The sequence below is a fragment of the Balaenoptera musculus genome, chromosome 16 (assembly GCF_009873245.2).
Source record: "Balaenoptera musculus isolate JJ_BM4_2016_0621 chromosome 16, mBalMus1.pri.v3, whole genome shotgun sequence".
NCBI classification, from domain to species: Eukaryota; Metazoa; Chordata; class Mammalia; order Artiodactyla; family Balaenopteridae; genus Balaenoptera; species Balaenoptera musculus.
In genome coordinates, this window is record NC_045800.1 from 32869480 (window position 1) to 32892296 (window position 22817).

General features: G+C 43.6%; 1 protein-coding gene across 1 annotated transcript in view; it reads left to right on the forward strand.

The window, feature by feature from the left end:
* The window catches only part of PDLIM1 (PDZ and LIM domain 1), a 47363-nt gene that overhangs the window by 13754 nt on the left and 10792 nt on the right, over nucleotides 1–22817 (forward strand). The window contains exons 2-4 of the mRNA XM_036828131.1: nucleotides 2418–2569; nucleotides 3658–3742; nucleotides 7545–7744. Coding sequence (XP_036684026.1) covers nucleotides 2418–2569; nucleotides 3658–3742; nucleotides 7545–7744 — 437 coding nt within the window. The remainder of the gene's footprint in view (nucleotides 1–2417; nucleotides 2570–3657; nucleotides 3743–7544; nucleotides 7745–22817) is intronic.

Sequence of the window (22817 nt, forward strand, 5' to 3'; positions counted from 1 at the left end):
CACCTACTATGTGCCAGTCACTGCTAGGCACTGGGGATACCACAGTGCAAAAGGCAGACAAATCCTGCTCTCACACAGCTTACTGTTTAGTAGGCTCTCAAGCATTATGTAAACAAACCCACAGAATCGATTTACAAACCTAATTGACAAGTGCCGTGAAGAAGAGAGTGTATGAAAATGTTGACGGGGTGGGGGGTGGGGGTGGGGGGAAGGTTGACAAGAGATCTAACTTAGATTGGAGGGTTCAGGAAAGTCTTCTGTGAGAAGGGTCATTTAAGCCAAGAAGTTAATCAGGTAGTGGCTACAGCAGGTGTTAAGGCCCTGAGGCAGGAAAGAAGTAAGGAAGGCCCCTGTAGCTAGAGCTTAGTAGGGGAATGGCACAGTCCTGAGGAACTTCATTAGTGATTCTGGATTTTATCCAAGGGGACTTCTCTTTAAGACCATGAGAGTTGGTCATGATAAATGAGTTCAATCAGGCTGTTCTCCCTGGAGACGGAGTTTGCCAACCCAGAACCATGGCTCATCCCAAATAAAGTGATGCTTAGGGCCATTTGTAAAACAAGGGGTCTGTGTTGTTCTTTAGAAAAAGCGAAATATACATGAAGTCACACCAGGTCAGTCTTCTCGGGAAGACGGGCAGAAAATGAGAGGAATTTGTCTTTATGGCACATACTGAGTGACTCAGAACTAACTCCCCAAAGTCAACTGAAAGGAGTGCGGCCTACGCTCGCCTGTATAAAATATCTTTTCCCAGTGGCTGCATTAGAAGAAGATCCGAACCTTGGATTGGGGGCTTTTGTTTTCTAAAGGCCAGATCTCTGGTAAACAGATGATGGGAAAGCCAGAAAGGAAGGTTAGGAGGTCAGGATCTCTGCACTGGTTTCCACATCCTGCTACATTCCAGGAGAGTTTTGCCTGATAAAGTCATAGCATGTCTGAACCGGAAGGAACCTCAAGGATCAAGTCATCCACCCCTTATTTTGTGGGGGTAGCGCACTGATGGGGGGGATGGCCATGACAGCAGCCATCACACTAGCCCACCTCAGAAGGGTCAGTGTTTTCCGTTTGGCGACGGCTGATTGGAAACTGGCTGCTGAAAACTGCATCAGATACGGAGGCTCAGCACATAAGCCTTGTGTCCTGATTTGATGTCTTGAAAGGCCTCTTACCTGTGGTTCAGCCTTATGGAGACCCTCAAATGTTTGTAAGATCTTCTTCACTGGGCTCCCAGGGGTCAAAGGCCTTCTCCAAGGTGAGGCCAGAACCCTGTGGGTGCTGGGAGTCTGGGCGTACTCTGCTCCTGGAGGGCTTGGACTTCTCATCAAGGAAGGTCTTCTAATGTCAAAGTCATGGACTGACCTTGGGATGATGGTCCCATTTTTAGTATACCTTGGTTTAGAAAATACCTAATAGTAAAAAACATCTCTGAGGTTAGTACTACTTCAAAATGAGTTCATACTTTGTTCATCACAATAGCGTCTGTATTCACTTGAAAGATAGTTATACCTCTCCACGTGAAGCTTGATATTTATTCAGGTCACATGTAATGCTCAGTAGGCAGATGAATTTGATGACCCATTGCAGTCATTGGCTGGCTTCCCCCAAGCATTTGTTGCCCATAAATTTGGAACCACTGGTTTTAGAAGCATTGGCCTGTAGAAAATCAGCCACCCAAAGGGGCTAACCCTAATAGTCAGTTTCCTGGCTGGGAGGAAATGAACCAGTATAAACCTATACTGTTGTATTTTAAAATATTCCTTGTTGCTTTTTTCAATTACAAAAGTAATTCAAGCTCATTGTATAAACCAAAAACATTACAGAAATGTAATACTGTGAACAGTTTGGTATGCAGTGTCTCAATTTTTTTCTGTGTGTAAATAGCATATTAATTGTTAAGATTTTTATAGAAATAGGATGTTTCTGTACATAATGTTCTCTAAGTGTGTGTTTTTTTAAATTGGTGACTTATTTTAGGGAAGCAGCAAGAGACAGTGGGAAGAACATTGGGTCTGCTTTAGGGTTTGAGTCCTGGCTCTGTATTATACTATTGATAGTTGGATGACTAGTAATACAGTACTATATCAGTTGGGTGATCCCAGGTAAGTCACAGATCTTTCTAAACCTCAGTTTCTTGGTCTCTAAAATGGGGACCAATATGGGGACTGATACTTGCCTTCCTTTTTCACAAGGTTATTGTAAGGATCCAATGAGATGGTATATAGAAAAGAACTCATTGTAAACCATAATGTATTACATAACCATAAAGGATCATTATTATTGAAACTTATGATTTTAGGCTTCTTTCCTTTTTTAAAATGCTTTGATCCACATTAGTGAATACTTAATCCAGTGGTAACTTACCCAGTGGTTTCCTTGGAGACAGATGGTAACTAAGCCAGCTCTCTCCTTTTTTCCAGGTCACTCCCGGAAGCAAGGCTGCTACAGCTAATTTATGTGTTGGAGATGTAATCACAGCCATCGATGGGGAAAACACCAGCAATATGACGCACTTGGAAGCTCAGAACAAAATCAAGGGCTGCACAGACAACATGACTCTCACAGTAACCAGGTGAGGCCCGTGGAAACACTTGCTCATTTCTGGTCAACTGGAAGCTGCTTGTGGGCAGGGACTACCTCACCTATTTCAGGATCCCCTACCCACCCAGCTCAGTGCCTTGTACGGTGTAGGCAGGCAGAAGGTCTGTGGAATTGAAATTTCAGGTTGCTCATTTTTCTCTCTAATTTTCACAGTGCTCCTCATAGTGTGGGCATCTTTCTCTAAGATATTTGCATTTTCATTTGACCTAACACAACTAACCAAAACTTTGAGGTAGTGAAATCAGTATAATGAAATGAAAACCATCTTGTACACTTCAGAGCCCTACCCCCATGGGAGGTGCACCATTTTATTACTATCCCCTCAAAAGCACATTTATTCCTCATTCTTGTCTCCATTTCTATCTCAGTCCACATCTTCTCCTTCAAGACATTCATTCACTACAGATTAACTGATTTTTTTGATCCATTTACCAACACATTGAATAGCTCCATCTTGTATATATCTGGCCCTGTGCTGGGCACTCTGACAATATAAGAATAAGTACAAATATTCTTTACCCATAAGAGTGAAAAAATGCTACACTAATGAAAACTGAGACAAGACCTAGAGAGTTGCTGTGTGAATGGTACAAGGAAATCCTCTCCAAGCTCAGAAAAGGAGGCATCAATTTTGTTTGGTCCAGACACACTTCACGAACAAGTTGGTTATCTGGTCTGGATCGGGAACACGGGATGAGATAGAGGAGCTCGCCCCGTCCTGAGCAGAGGTGGGGCGGCATCAGGCACGCTCAGGAGCACGGAGGAGGCCGGTGTGGCTGGGTCAGCGGTACAGAGCGCAGTGGGGGAGGATAAGGCTGGAAGAATGACAGCAGCTTGGGAAATCCCTCAGGGCTGAGCGCACACAGCCATCAGACATGATGTCATGAGGTTGGTGCTTCCGAAAATCACACACTGATAGCAAAATGGAGGGGAAGGCGGGGGCAGAGTGCTAGTTCGGAGGCTAGCAGCCGGGCAAGAGGGGACACTTTCCCACTCCGTTTTTAGTATCTATTATTTATTTAGCATGCATGAAACAACAGCTTTGTCAATCTGTTGCAGATCTGAACAGAAAATCTGGTCTCCTCTGGTGACAGAGGAAGGGAAACGTCACCCATACAGGATGAATTTAGCCTCTGAACCCCAAGTAAGTACTTGCCCACCATGGCCCTTGCTCTCAGCACCCAGAGGCCTTTCTGCTTTTGACACAGCTGGGCACACTCGCGTTTTTCCTGCCCTGGAGGCAGGGGATAGGACGCAGTGGGAGGGCCCTCCGCTGACACTGCTGGGACCTGGCTCTTGTTTGGTTCTTCCCGTAAGGGAACTGCGGGAGGAAGGGGCTGGAAAACCCCAGGGCAGTGACGCCAGGGCCTGGGCTGGACACAGCGGGTAGGAAGGGGATACGGGAAGCGGGCGGAAGCTTTCCTGTGCAGTATAGGGTGGCAGAACCACGGCAAAATAGGGGTGCTGACTCAGCTCATTATGGATTGCAGATGCAAATGAATCATGCCAGGGACGAAAAGAAGTTTGGGTCCTGAGGCCTAGAGCCTAGAGGAACTACAAGGAAATTTAGTACTAAACCCAGACATTCCCCGCCCCACCCCGGGTCCCGGGTCCTACTGCCTGGTTTCCAAGAGCCTTAGGATGGGAATCTCTAGTTTTCTTACAGGGAGATCTTAAAATTACTAAAATAAAGTGGTAGTTCATGTTGGAAAATGTGATAGGGAGTCAATGCACAATTTGTTGGCCAAATAGAATTTCCTGGACGGGAGACTGTCCTGAGATCCCATATTTGTACATAATAGATTATAAGTGATGGTATTTCTTCTTTAACTACATCTCCTAAATTATCTACAATGAATGGGTAGTCTTTAGAAACAAGGGGAGAAACGTAGAGAAGAATGTTTAGAACATCTTTGTAAAATTCCTCACACCTGATATGCTACTTTTCACAAAGTGTGTCTCTTGGATAAATTAATGAGTTGTTAGTGGTATGTTAGTAGGTAAGTCGATAATGGCTTTTGTAAACTTCTTTTAGACTGGTTTGTGATTGTTATACATTTAGTCCCAATTGAAGATGTGAACTTTAATTTCTTTTTCCAAAATTTGGGACACTGTTTCATTTTTATGGTGTATTGAGATATAATCAAAAGACAACATATAGCTAGTTATCTTTTATACCTAAAACAGAAACTTGTATGAAATTGAACTCACTGGGTACATTAGTGTGGGTAAATTGAGTGGTTGTATGTGAATGGTATTTTCTCAAATGTCTTCCATTAAAATGTCAGAAATGCAGTCCCACAAAATTTTTCCCATTAATATAATAAAAATAATACTTAGTCCTAAGAGTCACTTTAAGGATCATTTTGCATCTGGCATTTCAAAACTGACATGACCATATTATTCTGTACAGCCCCTCTAAGGAAAGTTCATGAAATGGCATTCAGTCTATAAACTGGCAGTTGTGCAAACTAATTTAAAACATGCCACAGTCAATTCCAATTTCCTAGGGAGTTCTCAGCCATTTCATTAAATTTACTATAAATGTTGTTTTAATGTGTTAAGTCCTTATATGTTTTATAATATATAAGGAATGATTTTGTTTTAATGTGGTCTATCTAAAATCCTAGTTTTCACTTCAGTAAGGCAATGCTTACATTTTAGTTATACTTTTTATATGTATTATACTTGAATTTTCATCTTAAACATATAATCTGAGTACCTATATTAATCTTTTGAAGGTAGTTTTCTTCAGATTAAAAAAAAATCTCCAACACTTTAACATCTAACTTAACTATACATTTCTTTTGATTCCAGTAATTCTTTGTTCATATGAAAAACTTCCCACCTCTCATTTTTCCAAAATCTTCCACTTCCAGTCATTCTCAAATAGAGGAATGAGTAAGAGCAGAGTTCATCTGTAATTAAAGGATTTGTTCATTCATGTAAGGCTAGCCCACACCCAGCTTATCTGAGGTCAGTGTAGTTACACACCTAGTTTATATTTCCTCATTATTGAGTTTCCTTGGAGACATAAATACAAAGCCCAAACAATGACATCATCCCTTCCAAAAGGCAGGCCCTGAATTAACTGCCTGACTTCTGGAAAGACCAGTAATTCACATGGGGTTAGATATACTCCTTTTATATACAAAACAGATACATTCTTAGGAGATTCTCTATAAAGTAAAAAATCAGAATTTCCAACCTGCATTTTCTACTGACTTCCATTCTAACTGAAAATGTGTTTCTATGGAAGGAGAAGGGAATGACAGTGGTTGACTGTCTGCTGTGTGCTGGGCACTGTGCAATGGCTAAGAAAGAAGTATAACTTGCCCAAAGCCGAGCAGGAAGCGACAGGGAAAAAACTGAGCCAAGACAGAAATATGAGGGCTCTTCCCTGGTGCTCAGCATCCTAAGATGCTCCTAAGGAATTGCTGTGGGGAAGGAGAGAGGAGGAAAGAATTGCAATCCCGGCTGCCGCTGTCCACCTGCCCCACAGAGCTGCAAGGTAGCCACTGACGGGGGCCCGAGTCCCAGGCCACCCTTCGGGAAGTCTGCTGCCGTTAATGACCACTTCTTATTCCTTGGGGTAGTTGTGCCGTAGAACGTACTTAACCATTCTTTGATTACTGCTGAAGTTATTTTCTTAAGTAATTATGCTTCCCCTTTGGTGAACAAGCTGTGTGTACTGAGCTTTTGTCCACCGTGGATAAAGTCAGCTCAATGTAATGTATACAGTAAAACCGCACTGATTCCGACTTGTTGAAGAGGGAGACTATCTGAATCGTCATAAACACATTTTCATGTTGTCTTTTAAGTCAGTACACAGTGAATTAAGCTGGTGGTTTTCATCATCGTTTTCTAAGAAAGTGTGGAAGACTTGAAGGTTTAGTGAAGAAAGAGAGAAAAAAAAAAAAGGGAAGAGCAGTCGTTCTGGGCCTGGGTGTTAACAAGGAGTCCAGGATTCAGAAGGATTTCTGGGAGACCCAGAAAATAGGACACACATCGAGTTTAGTAGGCTGCACAGAGTACGCTCTCCCCTGGGAGCAGGGTTTGAACCAGAACACCCATGCGGAAAGCATCTTGCTAACTGAGTCATCAGAAAAGCCGTGATTTTTTTCAAAAAGCGCATGTTAGTTTAAGAAGTTTTCGGGGGTGTTCTTAAAGTAGCTCCTAGGTGTTGCAGCTGTAGTAATCACCCTCCCAAGTCCTGGCAGTCCAGCGTGGAGGTGGAGGGCGCTTCCTCAGATTACAGGAAGAGGGGAGTGAGCACAGGAGGAACTCGAAGTCCTCTCCTGCAGCTCCCCCCTGGGCACCGCTCTGTAGCAGGTATCCCCCAGCCTTCCACCTGACCAGCCTTGGCCTTCTCCCACACAAAACACCAGATCAGTCATTCCCCGTAGCCCCTTCTGCCAGCGCACTGAGGCTTCTCTGCCTAGTCAGCAGCTGCTTCACTGGTGACACAACAACCCTCTTATCTTGCTTCTCTAAACCGCTCCTTCCTGGGGAATTTGTCTCCACCTTTAATTATCTTCTGCTCTGCACTGAAGTGATGCCAGTTCCTCTCTTCCTGGTACTTAATCCCTCTGGAAATGTGCCCTGAAAGGGTGTTTCAGCTCTGACTTGGATCCTGACAGCCCAGGGCATCAGGGGGTGTCCTGCCCAGGGGTACCCAGCAGGAGATCAGGCTCTGCTGGGCCTCAGGGAAGAACCAGGAGGCAGAGCTGGCAGATGAAACTGCACACGTGCCCGGCTCATGCAACGTCCTGGGTCTTGCCCTGTGTCAGGTGGGTTTGTCAGAGCCCCTCAGCTAGTTTGGCATTGAGCCAGGGCCATCATAGCTCATTGGAACACCTCTCTCTCCCTGGCACTCAGCCTGTACCGTCCATCAAGGGGTGCATATTGGACACCCCCCTGATTTCTCCTCTGATCTCTGCCCGCAGGAGGTCCTACACATAGGAAGCGCCCACAACCGGAGTGCCATGCCCTTTACCGCCTCACCTGCCTCCAGCCCTGCCCCCAGGGTCATCACAAACCAGTACAACAACCCAGCTGGCCTCTACTCCTCTGAAAACATCTCCAACTTCAACAACGCCTTGGAGTCAAAGACGGCAGCCAGTGGGCAGGAGACGAATGGCAGAGCGTAAGTAGGCCCATGCAGTCCGCTCTGGGCCAGTCCTGGAAGAGGCTTTTCACACCAGGACAGGCTCGTGCAGGCAGCGGGCAGAAGGTTCAGCCACTAGCCCTGGGAGAAAAATGTCTACTTTAGCACAGTTCTTTCTGTGTTCATTTTCCTCATCTCTAAAAAGGGGGTAATACCACCTGCCTTGTAGGCCTGTTGTAAAATAAGAAGTAACCTGTAAAATGCCAGTACCGTGTCTGACACACCAATTGAGTATTCACCGAGACCTATGTTATTACTATCCTGGTTTCCGTGGTCACTGTCTTCTTCTAAGTGACCATTTTCCTTCCTTGACGGCTCTGCTGCTTCCCAAGAAACTGTTCAGTTTTCATAGTTTGGGCTTTCTGCTTATGATCACCATTTGGTCTGAGCAAGGGAAGAGTACCTGAATGCAGTTTTTGGTGAAGCAGTGTTTGCCTTTTTCCCTCAAGTGGCCCAGTAGAAATAACAGAAAGAAGTCCATGAGGATATAAATGTGTGTCTGTTAGAACAGGGTCAGATCTGGGGCAGAGGCAGCGGTGGGCTTGCCCAGGGGAGAGGAAGGGTTGCAGGTGGCCGGGGTGGAGAGGTCTAAGCATCTTGCTTAGGGCTGGGGAGGCCTGTCGCCTTTGGCCACAGCTGCCTCTAAGTCTTTATCCAAAGGATCCTCTGCATCTTCCCAGCAGAGGGGGCCCAGAGTCAACTCTCTCCCACTTTGAAGATGAATCCACAAACACTGGGAATCCCACAGCCCATGGTAGAGAACTGGGTTTGAGGACAGAGAGTAAGAGATGGGATCAGTTGTCTGCGGTGGAAAACGGGAGGGACTAGGGCACGAGGTACCACCTCACATGCCCAAAGGTGGCAGGGAAGATAAGGACTCAAGGACAGAGCTCTGAGTGCAGACAAGGGGGAGGAGAGCGACCCATGGCAGCTGGACAGTGCATGCTCCGTCCAGAGGGGGAACCACTCCTTGGCTCCAGCCAGACACCACATGCAGGCCTAGGATTCCCATTTCTGATGATTCATTTCATCAAACCAGAAGTCAGAAAGCTTTTCATCTGAAATCCCCCGATTTTTAGATGTTGCTGACAGTCAGACTTGTTGGAAAATACCATGTGCTCCAAACTTGTCTGATCTCGGAGGATCTTTTCCGCTTGGAACCCTGAGTTCTTTTTTTTTTTTAATTGAAGTATAGTTGATTTACAATCTTATGTTAGTTTCAGGTATTTATGTGTATAAAGTGATTTGGTTTTTTATATGTGTGTGTATATATATATATATTTTTTTTTTTTTCAGATTCTCTTCCATTATAGGTTATTATAAGATACTGAATATAGTTCCCTGTGCTATACAGTAAATCTTTGTTGTTTATTTATTTTATATATGGTGGTGTGTATCTGTTCCGTACTCTTAATTTATCCCTCCCCCCCTTTCCCCTTTGGTAACCATAAATTTGTTTTTTGTGTCTGTGACTGTTTCTGTTTTGTAAATAGATTCATTTGTATTATTTTTCAGATTCCACATGTAAGTGATATCATATAATATTTGTCTGACTTACTTCACTTAGTATGATACTATCTAGGTCCATCCATGTTGCTGCAAATGGCACTATTTCATTCTTTTTTATGGCTAAGTAATATTCGGGGTGTGTGTGTGTGTGTGTGTGTGTATCACATCTTCTTAAACCAAACGTCTGTTGATGAGCACTTGGGTTGCTTCCATGTCTTGGCTATTGTAAATACTGCTGCAATGAACACTGAGGTACATGTATCTTTTCAAATTAGAGTTTTCATCTTTTCTAGATATATGCCCAGGAGTGGGATTGCTGGATCATATAGTAGCTCTATTTTTAGTTTTTTAAGGAACCTCCACTATTCTCCATAGTGGCTACACTAATTTACATTCCCACCAACAGTGTAGGAGGGTTCTCTTTTCTCCACACCCTCTGCAGCATTTGTTCTTTGTAGACTTTTTTTTTTTTTTTTTTTTTTTTACTTATTTTTGGCTGCATTGGGTCTTTTTGTTGTTGGGTCTTCGTTGCTGCATGCGGGCTTTCTCTAGTTGCGGTGAGCGGGGTCTACTCTTCATTGCGGTGCACGGGCTTCTCATTGTGGTGGCTTCTCTTGTTGCAGAGCTTGGGCTCTAGAGCACAGGCTTCAGTAGTTGTGGCGCATGGGCTTAGTTGCTCCGCGGCATGTGGGATATTCCTGGACCAGGGCTTGAACCCACGTCCCCTGCATTGGCAGGTGGATTCTCAACCACTGCGCCACCAGGGAAGTCCCTCTTTGTAGACTTTTTGATGATGGCCATTCTAACTGGTGTGAGATGATGCCTCATTGTAGTTTTGATTTGCATTTCTCTAATAATTAATGATGTTAAGCATCCATTCATGTGCCTGTTGGCCATATGTATGTTGTCTTTGGAGAAATGTCTATTTAGGTCTTCTGCCCATTTTTTGATTGGGTTGTTTTTGATATTAAGTTGTATGAGCTGTTTGCATATTTTGGAAAGTAACCCCTTGTCAGTCGTATTGCTTGCAAATATTTTCTCCCAGTCTGCAGGTTGTCTTTTTGTTTCATTTAGGGTTGGAATCCTCAGTTCTTATACTAGTTCTGAAGCCAATTTTGCTGTTCAATTTCTTCTCAATTCACCTTTAACAAGACTCTGCCCAGCTGTTAGGGTGATTAAATGGCAAACCCGCTGCTGCAGATGCAGTTTAGGACAGGTTAAGGCACAAGAGGTTACAAACTACTTAAATGTTTGGAAAGAGCTATTGTGGGGAGCCCCCTGATCTCTCGAGAGCCCCTTGATCATACTGTGCACATAGTCCTTCTCCCCGAAAAAGGGAGGCAGGTATTTTGGGCACCTGCTGCATGCAGGTCTCTGTGCCCAGCACTGAGACGGCCTTGCAATTTCCTTTTTTTTTTTTTTTTTTTTTTTTTTAAATTTATTTTATTATTTATTTATTTATGTCTGTGTTGGTCTTCGTTTCTGTGCGAGGGCTTTCTCTAGTTGTGGCAAGTGGGGGCCACTCTTCATCGCAGTGCGCAGGCCCCTCATTATCGCGGCCTCTCTTGTTGCGGAGCACAGGCTCCAGATGCGCAGGCTCAGCAATTGTGGCTCACAGGCCCAGTTGCTCTGCGGTATGTGGGATCTTCCCAGACCAGGGCTCGAACCCGTGTCCCCTGCATTGGCAGGCAGATTCTCAACCACTGCGCCACCAGCGAAGCCCCCAATTTCCTTTTAAGCTTCGCAGGGCCTAGCAGGGGAGACTTTCTGCCGTGTGACTTTGGCTTGATGTTAAAGGTCGCCAGCATTTATTGTAGTAACCAAGGCAAAATGGCTACTAATGCTTCTTCGTCCTTCAATTCTGAGTCCTGCCAGGCCCCTACTGGCTTGAGATGATGATGATGCCCTTCACGGTGACTGTGGGGCCTATGGGGTACCTGAGAAAGAGCGCCATGCTGGGCCCCCCTAAGCTTCCACGGAAGGGAAGCTTTCTCCCAAGCAGCTCAGTGGGGAGTTGAGTGGTGGAAACACCGAGAGCCATGATCCCCATTCTTTGCTGCTTTTGTGCTGGGGGAGGCTGAGAACGTGACCCTCTTTTACTGTCCCAGAGTGGAATGTTCCATGATCTGGATTTAATAACCCAGGAAATGACACATCCTTAATTGAAAGGCTGCTATGCATTGGCAGAAATATGTGCCAGGGAAGTATTTTTAGTATGGCCTTGGCCGTTATTCTTTTATTAATGTCTTCTTTCTTCTTCTCTCCTGCTCCCCGCCTGTTCCCTCCCTCCAATCTGAAACAATTGAATCTCTACTGTCTGGACACTGTGCGAGCCTTTCCTGCAGCCCCTCTCCCCGCCTGTGGCAGACTTTCTTGGCTACAGCAGCCTCTGAGTCTTTATCACAAGTCTCCTTCCAGATTTTCTCAGCAGAGGGGTCCCAGCTTCGGCTCCATCCCAAACTCTTTGAAGATGAATCCAGCAACAGTGGGAATACCGGCAACCCCTGGCAGAGGAAATGCCCTGTGTGTGGGTCTCTGCTTACTGGTCTGTTCCTAGAGAGGCCACTTGTGCATATCAGTGAAGGAAGATTCTTGTGCAAACCCAGCAGCTACCAGGTCATGTTGCCGCTCTGTCAGCAGAAGTCACAAGCGCTCACCCGCCACTGTTTAGTCTGTGAAATTCGCTGAGGTTACAGAATTGGCTCACTTCATACTTTGCATCTGAGGTCATCACGGATACCCTGGGGCACACTCTGAGTTTCTTTGTCGCATGCCCTTCAAAGCAGCCTGGTGTGTGTGTGGCTATCTGTCTTGTAGGATTTCCCAGGGCCCCATCCCCGTCAGACAAGAACACAGAGAGCATTGCCACTGCCAAATTCAACGGGGAAGGCAGGCAAGAGGTGCCCGCCATCTGCCTCCTGTTCTCCCAGCACACACGGTTGAGTGGGAGGGACTCTGGCTCAGTTCAGCTTAACAGTTGTTTACTGAGTGCCTACTGTGTACCAAGTGGGTGGAGGAAATGTGGCTCTGATCAGCAGAAAGCTTTCACCTGCCCTCTGACCCCTTTCCACTGAGTTTAGGGGCTCTGGTCATTTTCTGGTGATTTGGGGCCTGGATTTCATTATATATGTGATACTGCTTGATACTTTCTTAAAGGTGCAGGCTTTATAGATAAAGGGGCCTGAGCTTGAATTCCAGCTCTGCCTCTTGCTAGCTGTGGGACCTTGGGCAAACCACGTAACTTCTGAAACTCAGTCTCTTCATCTATAAAGCAGATAATACGAACTACCTCACCACCAGGTTATTGGGAAATTTCAATGCTATGTGCAAAAACTACCCAGCCTGGGGGCTGGCCTCTGGTGGTGCTCAGTAAATGCTACTTGTTACTGATTTCAGCATGCATGAGGAGCTCTATACCCATCACTTCTGAGTACTAGGGGCTCCAGAGGGTGGAAGCATGTAGACAAATATCATGGAGAAGATCTTGCTGTAACTTAGGGTAAGTTTCTTTCTTTCCCAGCACTGTAGCTTAAGTTCAGCCAACCAGTACAATTGATTACCTTCCTGATGGAGTGGTATTCATGGAATAATCAGTTGGGCTCCCATAGCCACCACAATAGTCCCAAGATACTAGCTCTTCCAATTTGTGTTCTCAGGTGATCCCCCCATAAACTCATGAGGCAGATTTCTAAGCAGGTACAGTGGAAATAAAGGGAAGCATTCATTGTTCTTTGTTCAGTTGATACCAGAGGGATTATATTAGCCCTGACTCACTGGAGCTTGGTCAGAAGAAAACCTCCATCATGAAGGTGGCTGTTTGCCCCTCTAACTAAACTTGCCCACAGCCCACAGAGAACTGGCTTGGGGGTCTGGATGTTCCTCCCTCTTCTCCTGGTGCCCAAAATTACTCCTCTGGTTTCTTATTAGATCCAACATCTAGGCCTTTGAAGATTAAAACTTAGGGGGGCTTCCCTGGTGGCGCAGTGGTTGAGAATCTGCCTGCCAATGCAGGGGACACGGGTTCGAGCCCTGGTCTGGGAAGATCCCACATGCCACGGAGCAACTGGGCCCGTGAGCCACAACTACTGAGCCTGCGCGTCTGGAGCCTGTGCTCTGCAACAAGAGAGGCCGTGATAGTGAGAGGCCCATGCACCGCAATGAAGAGTGGCCCCGGCTTGCCACAACTAGAGAAAGCCCTTGCACAGAAACGAAGACCCAACACAGCCATAAATAAATAAATAAATTAATTAAAAAAAAAAAAAAGATTAAAACTTAGGGAACATTCTGACCAGGCTCCCCTTCCAAAAATGATTACACAGGGTTTCTCAGAATTGCGTATTTGGTGAACATTGGGGTAACCAGGTTGGGGCAGCTCAGACTTGAACAGTTTTTCTGAGTCAGCCTACATCCTTTCTCCCCACCTACATAAAAATCACGTACTAAAATCTCCTCTACATCATTTCCAGTTAGTGTCTAGCCTCCATCGTTTGGAGAAAATTTGTCTTAAACTTAACTAAACTTTTCATTTTGCAATAATTATAGATTCATATTGCACTTATAGGGAACAAAACAGAGAAATCCCCTATAGCTTTCACCCAGTTTCCATCAATGGTAACATCCTGAAAACCATAAGCATGAAATCAAAACTAGAATATTGACATTTATATGGCCAAGATACAGAACATTTCTATCACCACAGAGATTCCTCACGTTTCCCTTTTATAGCCACACCCACTTCCCTCCCCCCCCCTGCACCCCACTTTACCCCTGCAACCCACTAAGCTGCTCTCCATTTCTGTAATTTTGTTATTTCAAGAATGTTATTAATGGAATCACACAGTATGTAACTTTCAGATATTGACTTTTTTTACTCAGAATCATTCACTGGAGATTTATCTGATTTTAGTTAGGTTGTTTTAGGTACCAGTAGTTCCTTTTTTTTCTGTTTGAAAGATATTTTTTTTTAAATTGTGGTAAAAAACACACAGCATAAAATATACCATCTTAACCATTTTTCAGTATACAGTGCAGTAGTGGTAACTACATACATATTCTTGTACAGCAGATCTCTAGAAATTTTTTGTCTTGCAAAACAGAAACTCTCCACCCATTGAACAACTCCGCTTTCCCTCCTCCCTCCAGCCCTTGGCAACCACCATTCTATTTTCTGTTTCTAAGAGTGACTACTTTAGACACCTCATATAAGTGGAATCATGCAGTATTTGTCTTTCTGTGACTGGCTTCTTTCACTTAGCATAATGTCCTCAAGGTTCATCCATGTTGCAGCATGGGACAGGATTTTTTTTTAAAAGCTGAATAATATCCATTATCTGAATATACTACATTTTCTTTATCCATTTATCTGTCAGTGGACATTTAGGTTACTTCCACCTCTCAGCTATTTATTGTAAACAATGCTGCAGTGAACATGAGTATGCAAATATTTCTATGAGAGCCTGATTTTTATTCTTTTGGATATATACCCAGAGGTGGGATTGCTGGATCATACAGTAGTTCTATTTTTAATTATCTGAGTGATCTCCATAGTGTTTTCCATAGTGCTGTACCATTTTACATTCCCACCAACAGTGCACAGGGTTTCAGTTTTTCCATCCTCACCAACACTTGTTATTTTCTGGTTTTTTGTTTTATTTTGGTTTTTGGTAGCAGCTATCCTAATGGGCATAAGGTGATATGTCTCATGGCTTTGATTTGTGTTTCCCTGATGAATAGTGATGTTGACCATCTTTTCACATGGTTGTTGGCCATTGTGTATCTTTTTGGAGAAACGTCAGTTCAAGTCCTTTGCCCATTTAAAAAAACCTGGTTATTTGGGGGTCTTTTTGTTGTGGAGTTGTAGGAATTCTCTGTATATTCTGGACATTAACGTCTTATCAGATACATGGTTTGCAAATATTTTCTCCCATTCTGTAGATTGCCTTTTCACTCTGTTGAATGTTTCCTTTGTTATGTAGAAGCTTTTTAGTTTAATGTAGTCCCACTTGATTTTGATCCTTGTGCTTTTGCTGTCATATTCAAGAAATCATTGCCAAGACTAATGCCATGAAGCTTTTCCCTGTTTTCTTCTAGGAGTTTTATGGTCTCAGGTCTTACAACAAGTCTTCAATTCATTTTTAGTTGATTTTTGTATATGGTGAGATAAAGGTCCAATTTCATTCTTTTGTACACAGATATCCAGCTTTCTCAATACCACTTATTGAAGAGACTATCCTTTCTGCATTGTGTATCCTTAGGACCCTCATCAAAGATCATTTGACCTTATATGCCAGGGTTTATTTCTGGGCTGCATATTCTGTTCCTTCAGTCTATATGTCTGTCTTTATGCAAGTACCATACTGTTTTGGTTACTGTAGCTTTGCAATATGGTCTCCTCTCCACCCCACCCCCCACACCTGTTTGTTTTGGCCCTGCCATGCGGCATGTGGGATCTTACTTCCCTGACCAGGGATCAAACCCGTGCCCCCTGCATTGGAAGTGTCGAATCTTAACCACTGGACCGCCAGGAAACTCCCCTCCACTATGTTTTGACATCAGGAAGTGTGATACCTCTGGTCTTGTTTTTCTTCTTTAATATTTCTTTGGTTATTTGGGGTTCTTTGAGATACCATATGAATATTAGGATTTTTTTTTTTCTGTTTCTGCAAAAAATGCTGTTGGGATTTTGATAGGGATTGCATTGAATCTGTACGTCACTTTGAGTAGTATTGACATTTTTAGCAATATTAATTCTTCTAATCCATGAAAATGGATATATCTCCATTTATTTTTCTTTTTTTTAAATTTTTAAATTTTATTTATTTTATTTGTTTATTATTTTTGGCTGCGCTGGGTCTTTGTTGCTGCACACGGGCTTCCTCTAGTTGCAGCAAGTGGGGGCTACTTTTCGTCACGGTGCGTGGGCTTCTCATTGCGGTGGCCCCTCTTGTTGCACAGCACGGGCTCCAGGCGTGCGGGCTTTGGCAGTTGTGGCACGTGAGCTCAGTAGTTGTGGCTCACGGGCTCTAGAGCGCAGGCTCAGTAGTTGTGGCACACGGGCTTAGTTGCTCCGTGGCATGTGGGATCTTCCCAGACCAGGGCTCAAACCCGTGTCCCCTGCACTGGTAGGCAGATTCTTAACCACTGTGCCACCAGGGAAGCCCCTCCATTTATTTTTGTCTTCTTCAACTTTTTTCATTGATGTTTCATAGTTTTCAGAACAAGTTTTTTGCCTCCTTGGCTAAGTTTATTCCCAAGTATTTTATTCTTTTGATGCTATTGTAAATAGGATTGTTTTCTTAATTTTCTGTTTGGATTATTCTTTGTTAGTATATAGAAACACAACTGATTTTTGAGTATCGATTTTGTGTCCTGCAACTTTGCTGAATTCCTTTATTAGTTTTAACAATTCTTTTTTTTTGGCCACACCCTGTGGCATGAGGGATCTTAGTTCCCTGACCAGGGATCAAACCTGTGCCCCCTGCAGTGGAAGCGTGGAGTCCTAACCACTGGACCGCCAGGGAAGTCCTAGTTTTAACAATTCTTTTTGTGTATGGAAGCTTTAGGGTTTTCCACATATAAGATCATGTCACCTGTGAACAAAGATAATTTTACTTCTTGCTTTCCAATTTGGATGCCTTTTATTTCCTTTTCTTGCTTAGTTGCTCTGGTCAGGACTTCTAGTACTATGTTGAATGGAAGTGGTGAGAGTGGGCATCCTTGTCTTGTTCCTGATCTTAGAGGAAAAACTTACTTTTTCAATATTGAGTATGATGTTAGATGTAAACTTGTCATACATGGCCTTTATTATGCTGAAGTAATTTTCTTCTATTCCTAGTTTTTTTAGTGTTTTTATCATGAAAGTATACTGAATTTTGTCAAATGCTTTTTCTGCATCAATTGAAATGATGATGTGGTTTTTGTCTTCTAATCTGCATTCTGTTAATATAGTGTATTAATTACACTGACTGATTTTTATGTTGAGCCATCTTTGCATTTCAGAAGCAAATCCCACTTACTCATAGTGTATAATCATTTTAATGTGCTGTTGAATTCAGTTTGCTGAGGATTTTTGCATCAATATTCATCAGGGATATTGGTCTGTAGTTTTCTTTTCCTGTAGTATCTTTGTCTGGTTCTGCTATCAGGGTACTGCTGGCCTCATAGAATGAATTTGTAAGTGTTCCCTCCTCTTCCGTTTTTTTGGGAAGACTTTGAGAAGGATTGGTGTTAATTTTTCTTTGAATAGTTGGTAGAATTCTCCAGTGAAGCCATCTGGTCCTGGGCTTTTTTGTTGTTAGGAGATTTTTTTTTTTTTAAAGACTTTTTATGACATTTTTAAAAAAAATTTATTTATTTAACTTATTTATTTTTGGCTGTGTTGGGTCTTCGTTGCTGTGTGCGGGCCTTCTGTAGTTGTGGTGAGCGGGGGCTACTCTTCGTTTCAGTGCACGGGCTTCTCATCGTGGTGGCTTCTCTTGTTGCAGAGCACGGGCTCTAGGAGCGGGCTTTAGAGTGCAGGCTCAGTAGTTGTGGTGCACGGGCTTAGTTACTCCGCAGCATGTGGGATCTTCCTGGACCAGGGCTCAAACCCGTGTCCCCTGCATTGGCAGGCAGATTCTTAACCACTGCGCCACCAGGGAAGCCCTGTTAGGAGATTTTTGATTACTGATTTGATCATGTTATTTATTATAGGTCTGTTCAGATTTTTTTTTTCTTTCATGATTCAGTCTTGGTAGGAATTTATCTATTTCTTCTAGGCTATCCAGTTTGTTGATATAATTGTTCATAATAGTCTTTTATGATCTTTTTTATTTGTTATAGGCATGGTAGTGTCTTCTCTTTCATTTCTGATTTTTTGTTATTTCAGTCTTCTCTCCTTTTTTTCTTAGTCTAGCTGAGGGTTTGTCAATTTTGTTGATCTTTTCAAAAAACCAAACTCTTAAGTTTGTTCTATTTTTCCTATTGTTTTTCTCTTTTCTGTTTTATGTGTGCTGTAGTCTTTATTATTTTCTTCCTTCTGCTAAAGTTATTTATTTATTTAAATTTATTTTATTTTATTTATTTATTTGGCTCTGTTGGGTCTTCATTGCTGTGCGCGGGCTTTCTCTAGTTGTGGCGAGCAGGGGCTAATCTTTGTTGCAGTGCACAGGCTTCTCGTTGTGCTGACTTCGCTTGTTGCAGAGCACGGGCTCTAGGCTCGCGGGCTTCAGTAGTTGTGGCACGTGGGCTCAGTAGTTGTGGCTCGTGGGCTCTAGAGCGCAGGCTCAGTAGTTGTGACGCATGGACTTAGTTGCTCCGCAGCATGTGGGATCTTCCCAGAGCAGGGCTCGAACCCGTGTCCCCTGCACTGGCAGGCAGATTCTTAACCACTGTGCCACCAGGGAAGTCCCCTTCTGCTAACTTTAGTTTGTTCTTCTTTTTCTTGTTCATTGAGGTGTAAAGTTTGCTTGAGATCTTTCTTCTTTTTAAATTAGGCATTACTGCTACTATAATGTTTTTTCTCAGCTTTTGCTATGTCCCGTAAGTTTTGATATATTTTTTTCATTTTCATTTGTCTCAAAATATTTTCTAATTTCTGTTGTGACTTCTTTGTCTCATTGTTCATTAGTGGGTTGTTTAATTTCCGCATGTTTGTGAACTTCCCAGTTTTCCTTTTGCCGATTTCTAGTTTCATTCCACTGTGGTCAGAAAAGATACTTGGTAATTTCAGTCTTCTTAAATTTTTTTATTTTTATTTTTTTTATTTATTTTATTTTTTTATTTATGACTGTGTTGGGTCTTCGTTTCTGTGCAAGGGCTTTCTCTAGTTGCAGCAAGTGGGGGCCACTCTTCATCACGGTGCGCAGGCCTCTCACCATCGCAGCCTCTCTTGTTGCGGAGCACAGGCTCCAGACGCGCAGGCTCAGCAATTGTGGCTCACGGGCCTAGTTGCTCTGCGGCATGTGGGATCTTCCCAGACCAGGGCTCAAACCCGTGTCCCCTGCATTGGCAGGCAGACTCTCAACCACTGCACCACCAGGGAAGCCCCCAGTCTTCTTAAATTTGTGAAGACTTTTTTGTGGCCTAACCTGTGATCTATCTTGGAGAATGCTCTGTGTGCACTTGAGAAGAATGTATATTCTGCTGTTGTTGGGTGCAGTGTTCTGTGTTAGGTACAACTGGTCTATAGTGTGGTTCAGGTCCTCAGTTTGCTTATAAATCTTCTGTCTGGTTGTTCTATCCTCTTTTGTTCCTTTTTATTCCATGGTATGGATGTACCACGGTTTGTTTAACCATTCACCCATTGACGGACATCTGGGTTGTGTCTTATTTTTGGCTATTATGGATAAAGTGGCTGTAAAGATTTGTGAACAGGTTTTTGTGTAACCATAAATTTTCATCTCTGGGATAAATGACCAGGAGTACAATTGCTGGGTCATAAGGTAGTTACATGTTTAATTTTACAGAAACTACCAAACAGTTTTGCAGAATATCTGTACCATTTTACATTCCTACCTACAATGTTTGATCTAGTTTCTCTGTATCCTCTCCAGCATTTGGTGTTGCCACTATTTTTTATTCTAGCCATTCTCATAGGTGTGTAGTAATGTATCACTGTGGTTTTAATTTGCACTTGCCCTGTGGGTAATGATGTTGAACATCTTTTCATGAGCTTATTTGCCATCAGCATATCCTCTAGTCCTTTTCTGGATATCTGGGCTCAGATCACCTCCTGCCTCTCAGCCTCGGCTGTTTTTTCAGAAGCCTCCACCCTCTAGGGAAGAGGGACAGTGTACCCAGTGGAGCCAAAGAACAAATATCAGATGGTGGTGCAATTTATCAATACAGAAGGATAGGTTTGTATGTAAACAAGTTCTAATTTGTGAGAAATAAAGCGATATGCTCTGCAGTCTGCCAGGCTGTCTCCCAGGTTCAAGAATGCAGGCAATGGCTACCAACAGTTTTCTCAGCAAATCTAACCACTTTATCTTTAGGGGTGAAGACACTTTTACAAGTGCAAATGAATTATTCCAATTATGTTTACTCACTCATTTTGCATCCACTCATTGTATAACTAGCTCACATGTCATTTTAAAAAGAAAACTGAGGGACTTCCCTGTCAGTCCAGTGGTTATGACTCAGCACTTTCACTGCCACGGGCCCAGGTTCAATCCCTGGTAGGGGAACTAAGATCCCGCAAGCCACGCAGCATGACCAAAATAAAAAATAAAATTAAATTTAAAAAAAAGAAAGAAAACTGAGGTATAGGTTTTCCCTGGGTAATTCTCCCCAAGTTACTTCTTCCTCTCCTCTCTTTTTCTTTTTCCTGTCAGCCTCCTGGGGCACTTGAAGTACTCAGGTTCCCAGCTGGAAGCAGGGTCAGTAACAGCAATGAAGCTCACAGAATGAACATGCTCTGCTGGTCTCAGGGAGGGTCAAAATATAAGTAGAGGAGACTTACCAGCTGGTCACTTGCAACAGACTGCAGTGGGGGGAAGGGAAGCCACCACCCCTGTATGTCCACAGCTGCTGGTCCCTGCTCTTGTCTCTCTCCCTCCCACCCTCAGGGGACTGTGGGAGCCTCCCATCCCCAGGTCAGGTGATGGGCCACCTTGAGGAGTGGTTTTAACCAAGGTTGGGGTAGAAGGCCAGTTTCCCCACTCTGCTGTGTTGACACTGGAGGTTACTGGAGGCTGCTCACTATTGCTGGAGTGGGAGATCTGGCTACCCACATGGCCTCCACGGACTCACTGCAGGTGAGTGGTGGCCTTGTCACTGCTGGGTGGGGGTGACATACGGGCTCCCTACTGGAGCCTGGAGTGTATGACCACTGTCATTCCTTGGGTCCCAAGGTATCTGGCTGGTCTGCCTTCTTCTGTCCCCCTTTCAGAGTCTTTTTTTTTTTTTTAATATAAATTTTATTTATTTATTTTTGGCTGCGTTGGGTCTTTTGTTGCTGCGCACGGGCTTTCTCTAGTTGTGGTGAGCAGGGGCCACTCTTCGTTGTGGTGTGCAGGCTTCTCATTGTGGTGGCTTCTCTTGTTGTGGAGCACGAGCTCTAGGTGCACGGGCTTCAGTAGTTGTGGCACACGGGCTCGGGAGTTGTGGCTCGCGGGCTCTAGAGCGCAGGCTCAGTAGTTGTGGCGCACAGGCTTAAGTTGCTCCACGGCATGTGGGATCTTCCTGGACCAGGGCTCAAACCCGTGTCCCCTGCATTGGCAGGCGGATTCTTAACCACTGCGCCACTAGGGAAGCCCCCCGAGTCTTCTTGTGTTCATCTTATACAGGATGTCTAAGGTTTTTAGTTGTACTTAGTGGGAGGAATAGGGAAACTTATGTCTACTCCATCTTCCCAGATGGGAAAACGATTTTTATGAAGAGAATGTCTTCTCCCGTCTGGATGCATCTTGTAATTCAAGTAATCCCTCTTTGCGTCCCAAACTTTGTCACACACACAGGCAGTTTTAGTTCAGAACCAAAGCTGACTTAGTATGTGAGAAAATGATGCCATTAAGGTTTTATCAGCAGTGGGAATTTTTTTCTTATGGCTTCCTTGTTTTAGTTGAGATTTATATACAGATTATTAAGTTGCTGCCATGGGTGATGGCTCAAGTTTAAAAAAAAAAAATTAAAGAGTCTCTTATGTCCCCACTCTAGTCACTTCACTGTTTTGATGGAGTAGATGCTCATCCCAGGGTTGCTGTTCCAAAACCATGGGTGTGCTTTTCCTCTGTTCTCCTTGACCTTCTGACCTTCACGCCAGCTGCTCTTTTGGCTGGAACAGGCCTTTGTGTCACATAAGGTCTGCAGGCTCAGCCTCTGAAATCCTCCTCTTGGAAACGAGCTCAAGTGGAGTTTTCTTCTGACGTTCTAAAGACCACCAGCCTTAAACACCCAGCTACGTCAGCCACCTCGTCAGGCAGAGCACCACCTGGCTGTGATATCCCTGGGGAGACAGGCCCTGTGGTCAGGGCCTAAAAGACTGGAAGAAAACAAACATTTAGGGAACCGGCATACATTCAGCACCAAGTCTGACTCAGGGAGAAACAAGAAGCAGGAAACATGAAGAGTGTAATGGATAGTTACTCCAAAGGAGTTAAATTTGATTAAAATCTTGTATTTTGTTATTAAAATTGTAAAGACTGGGTTTAGAAGACTGTGCTTACTTTTAGTGACCCACTCTCAGAAGTTTTTCCCCTGGTGACTCAGTCATGTAGCTCATATTTTTGAGAGCTTATCACTATAGAATTCTTCCTTTCAATGCTGTTACTATATATAAAAAGTGAGAATGCTTTTTTTGGGGGCTCCATTTCTCATGCATGTTTTTGTCCTAGAATTTTTTTTTAATATATTGTGATGTCATTCGTCTATATCTGATAGTCTAACATCTAAGACTTGGGTCTTAGGATATTATCCTTGAATTAAGCAGATCAATGCTTCAAATAAGGCGATGGGTATTGAAAGTGCTTTATAAATTGTCAAGTGGTAGAAAGATATTATCATTATTTGAGAATAAATAGTAAGCTGTTTTCTTTTCACTAATCATGGAAATACTTTCCAAGAC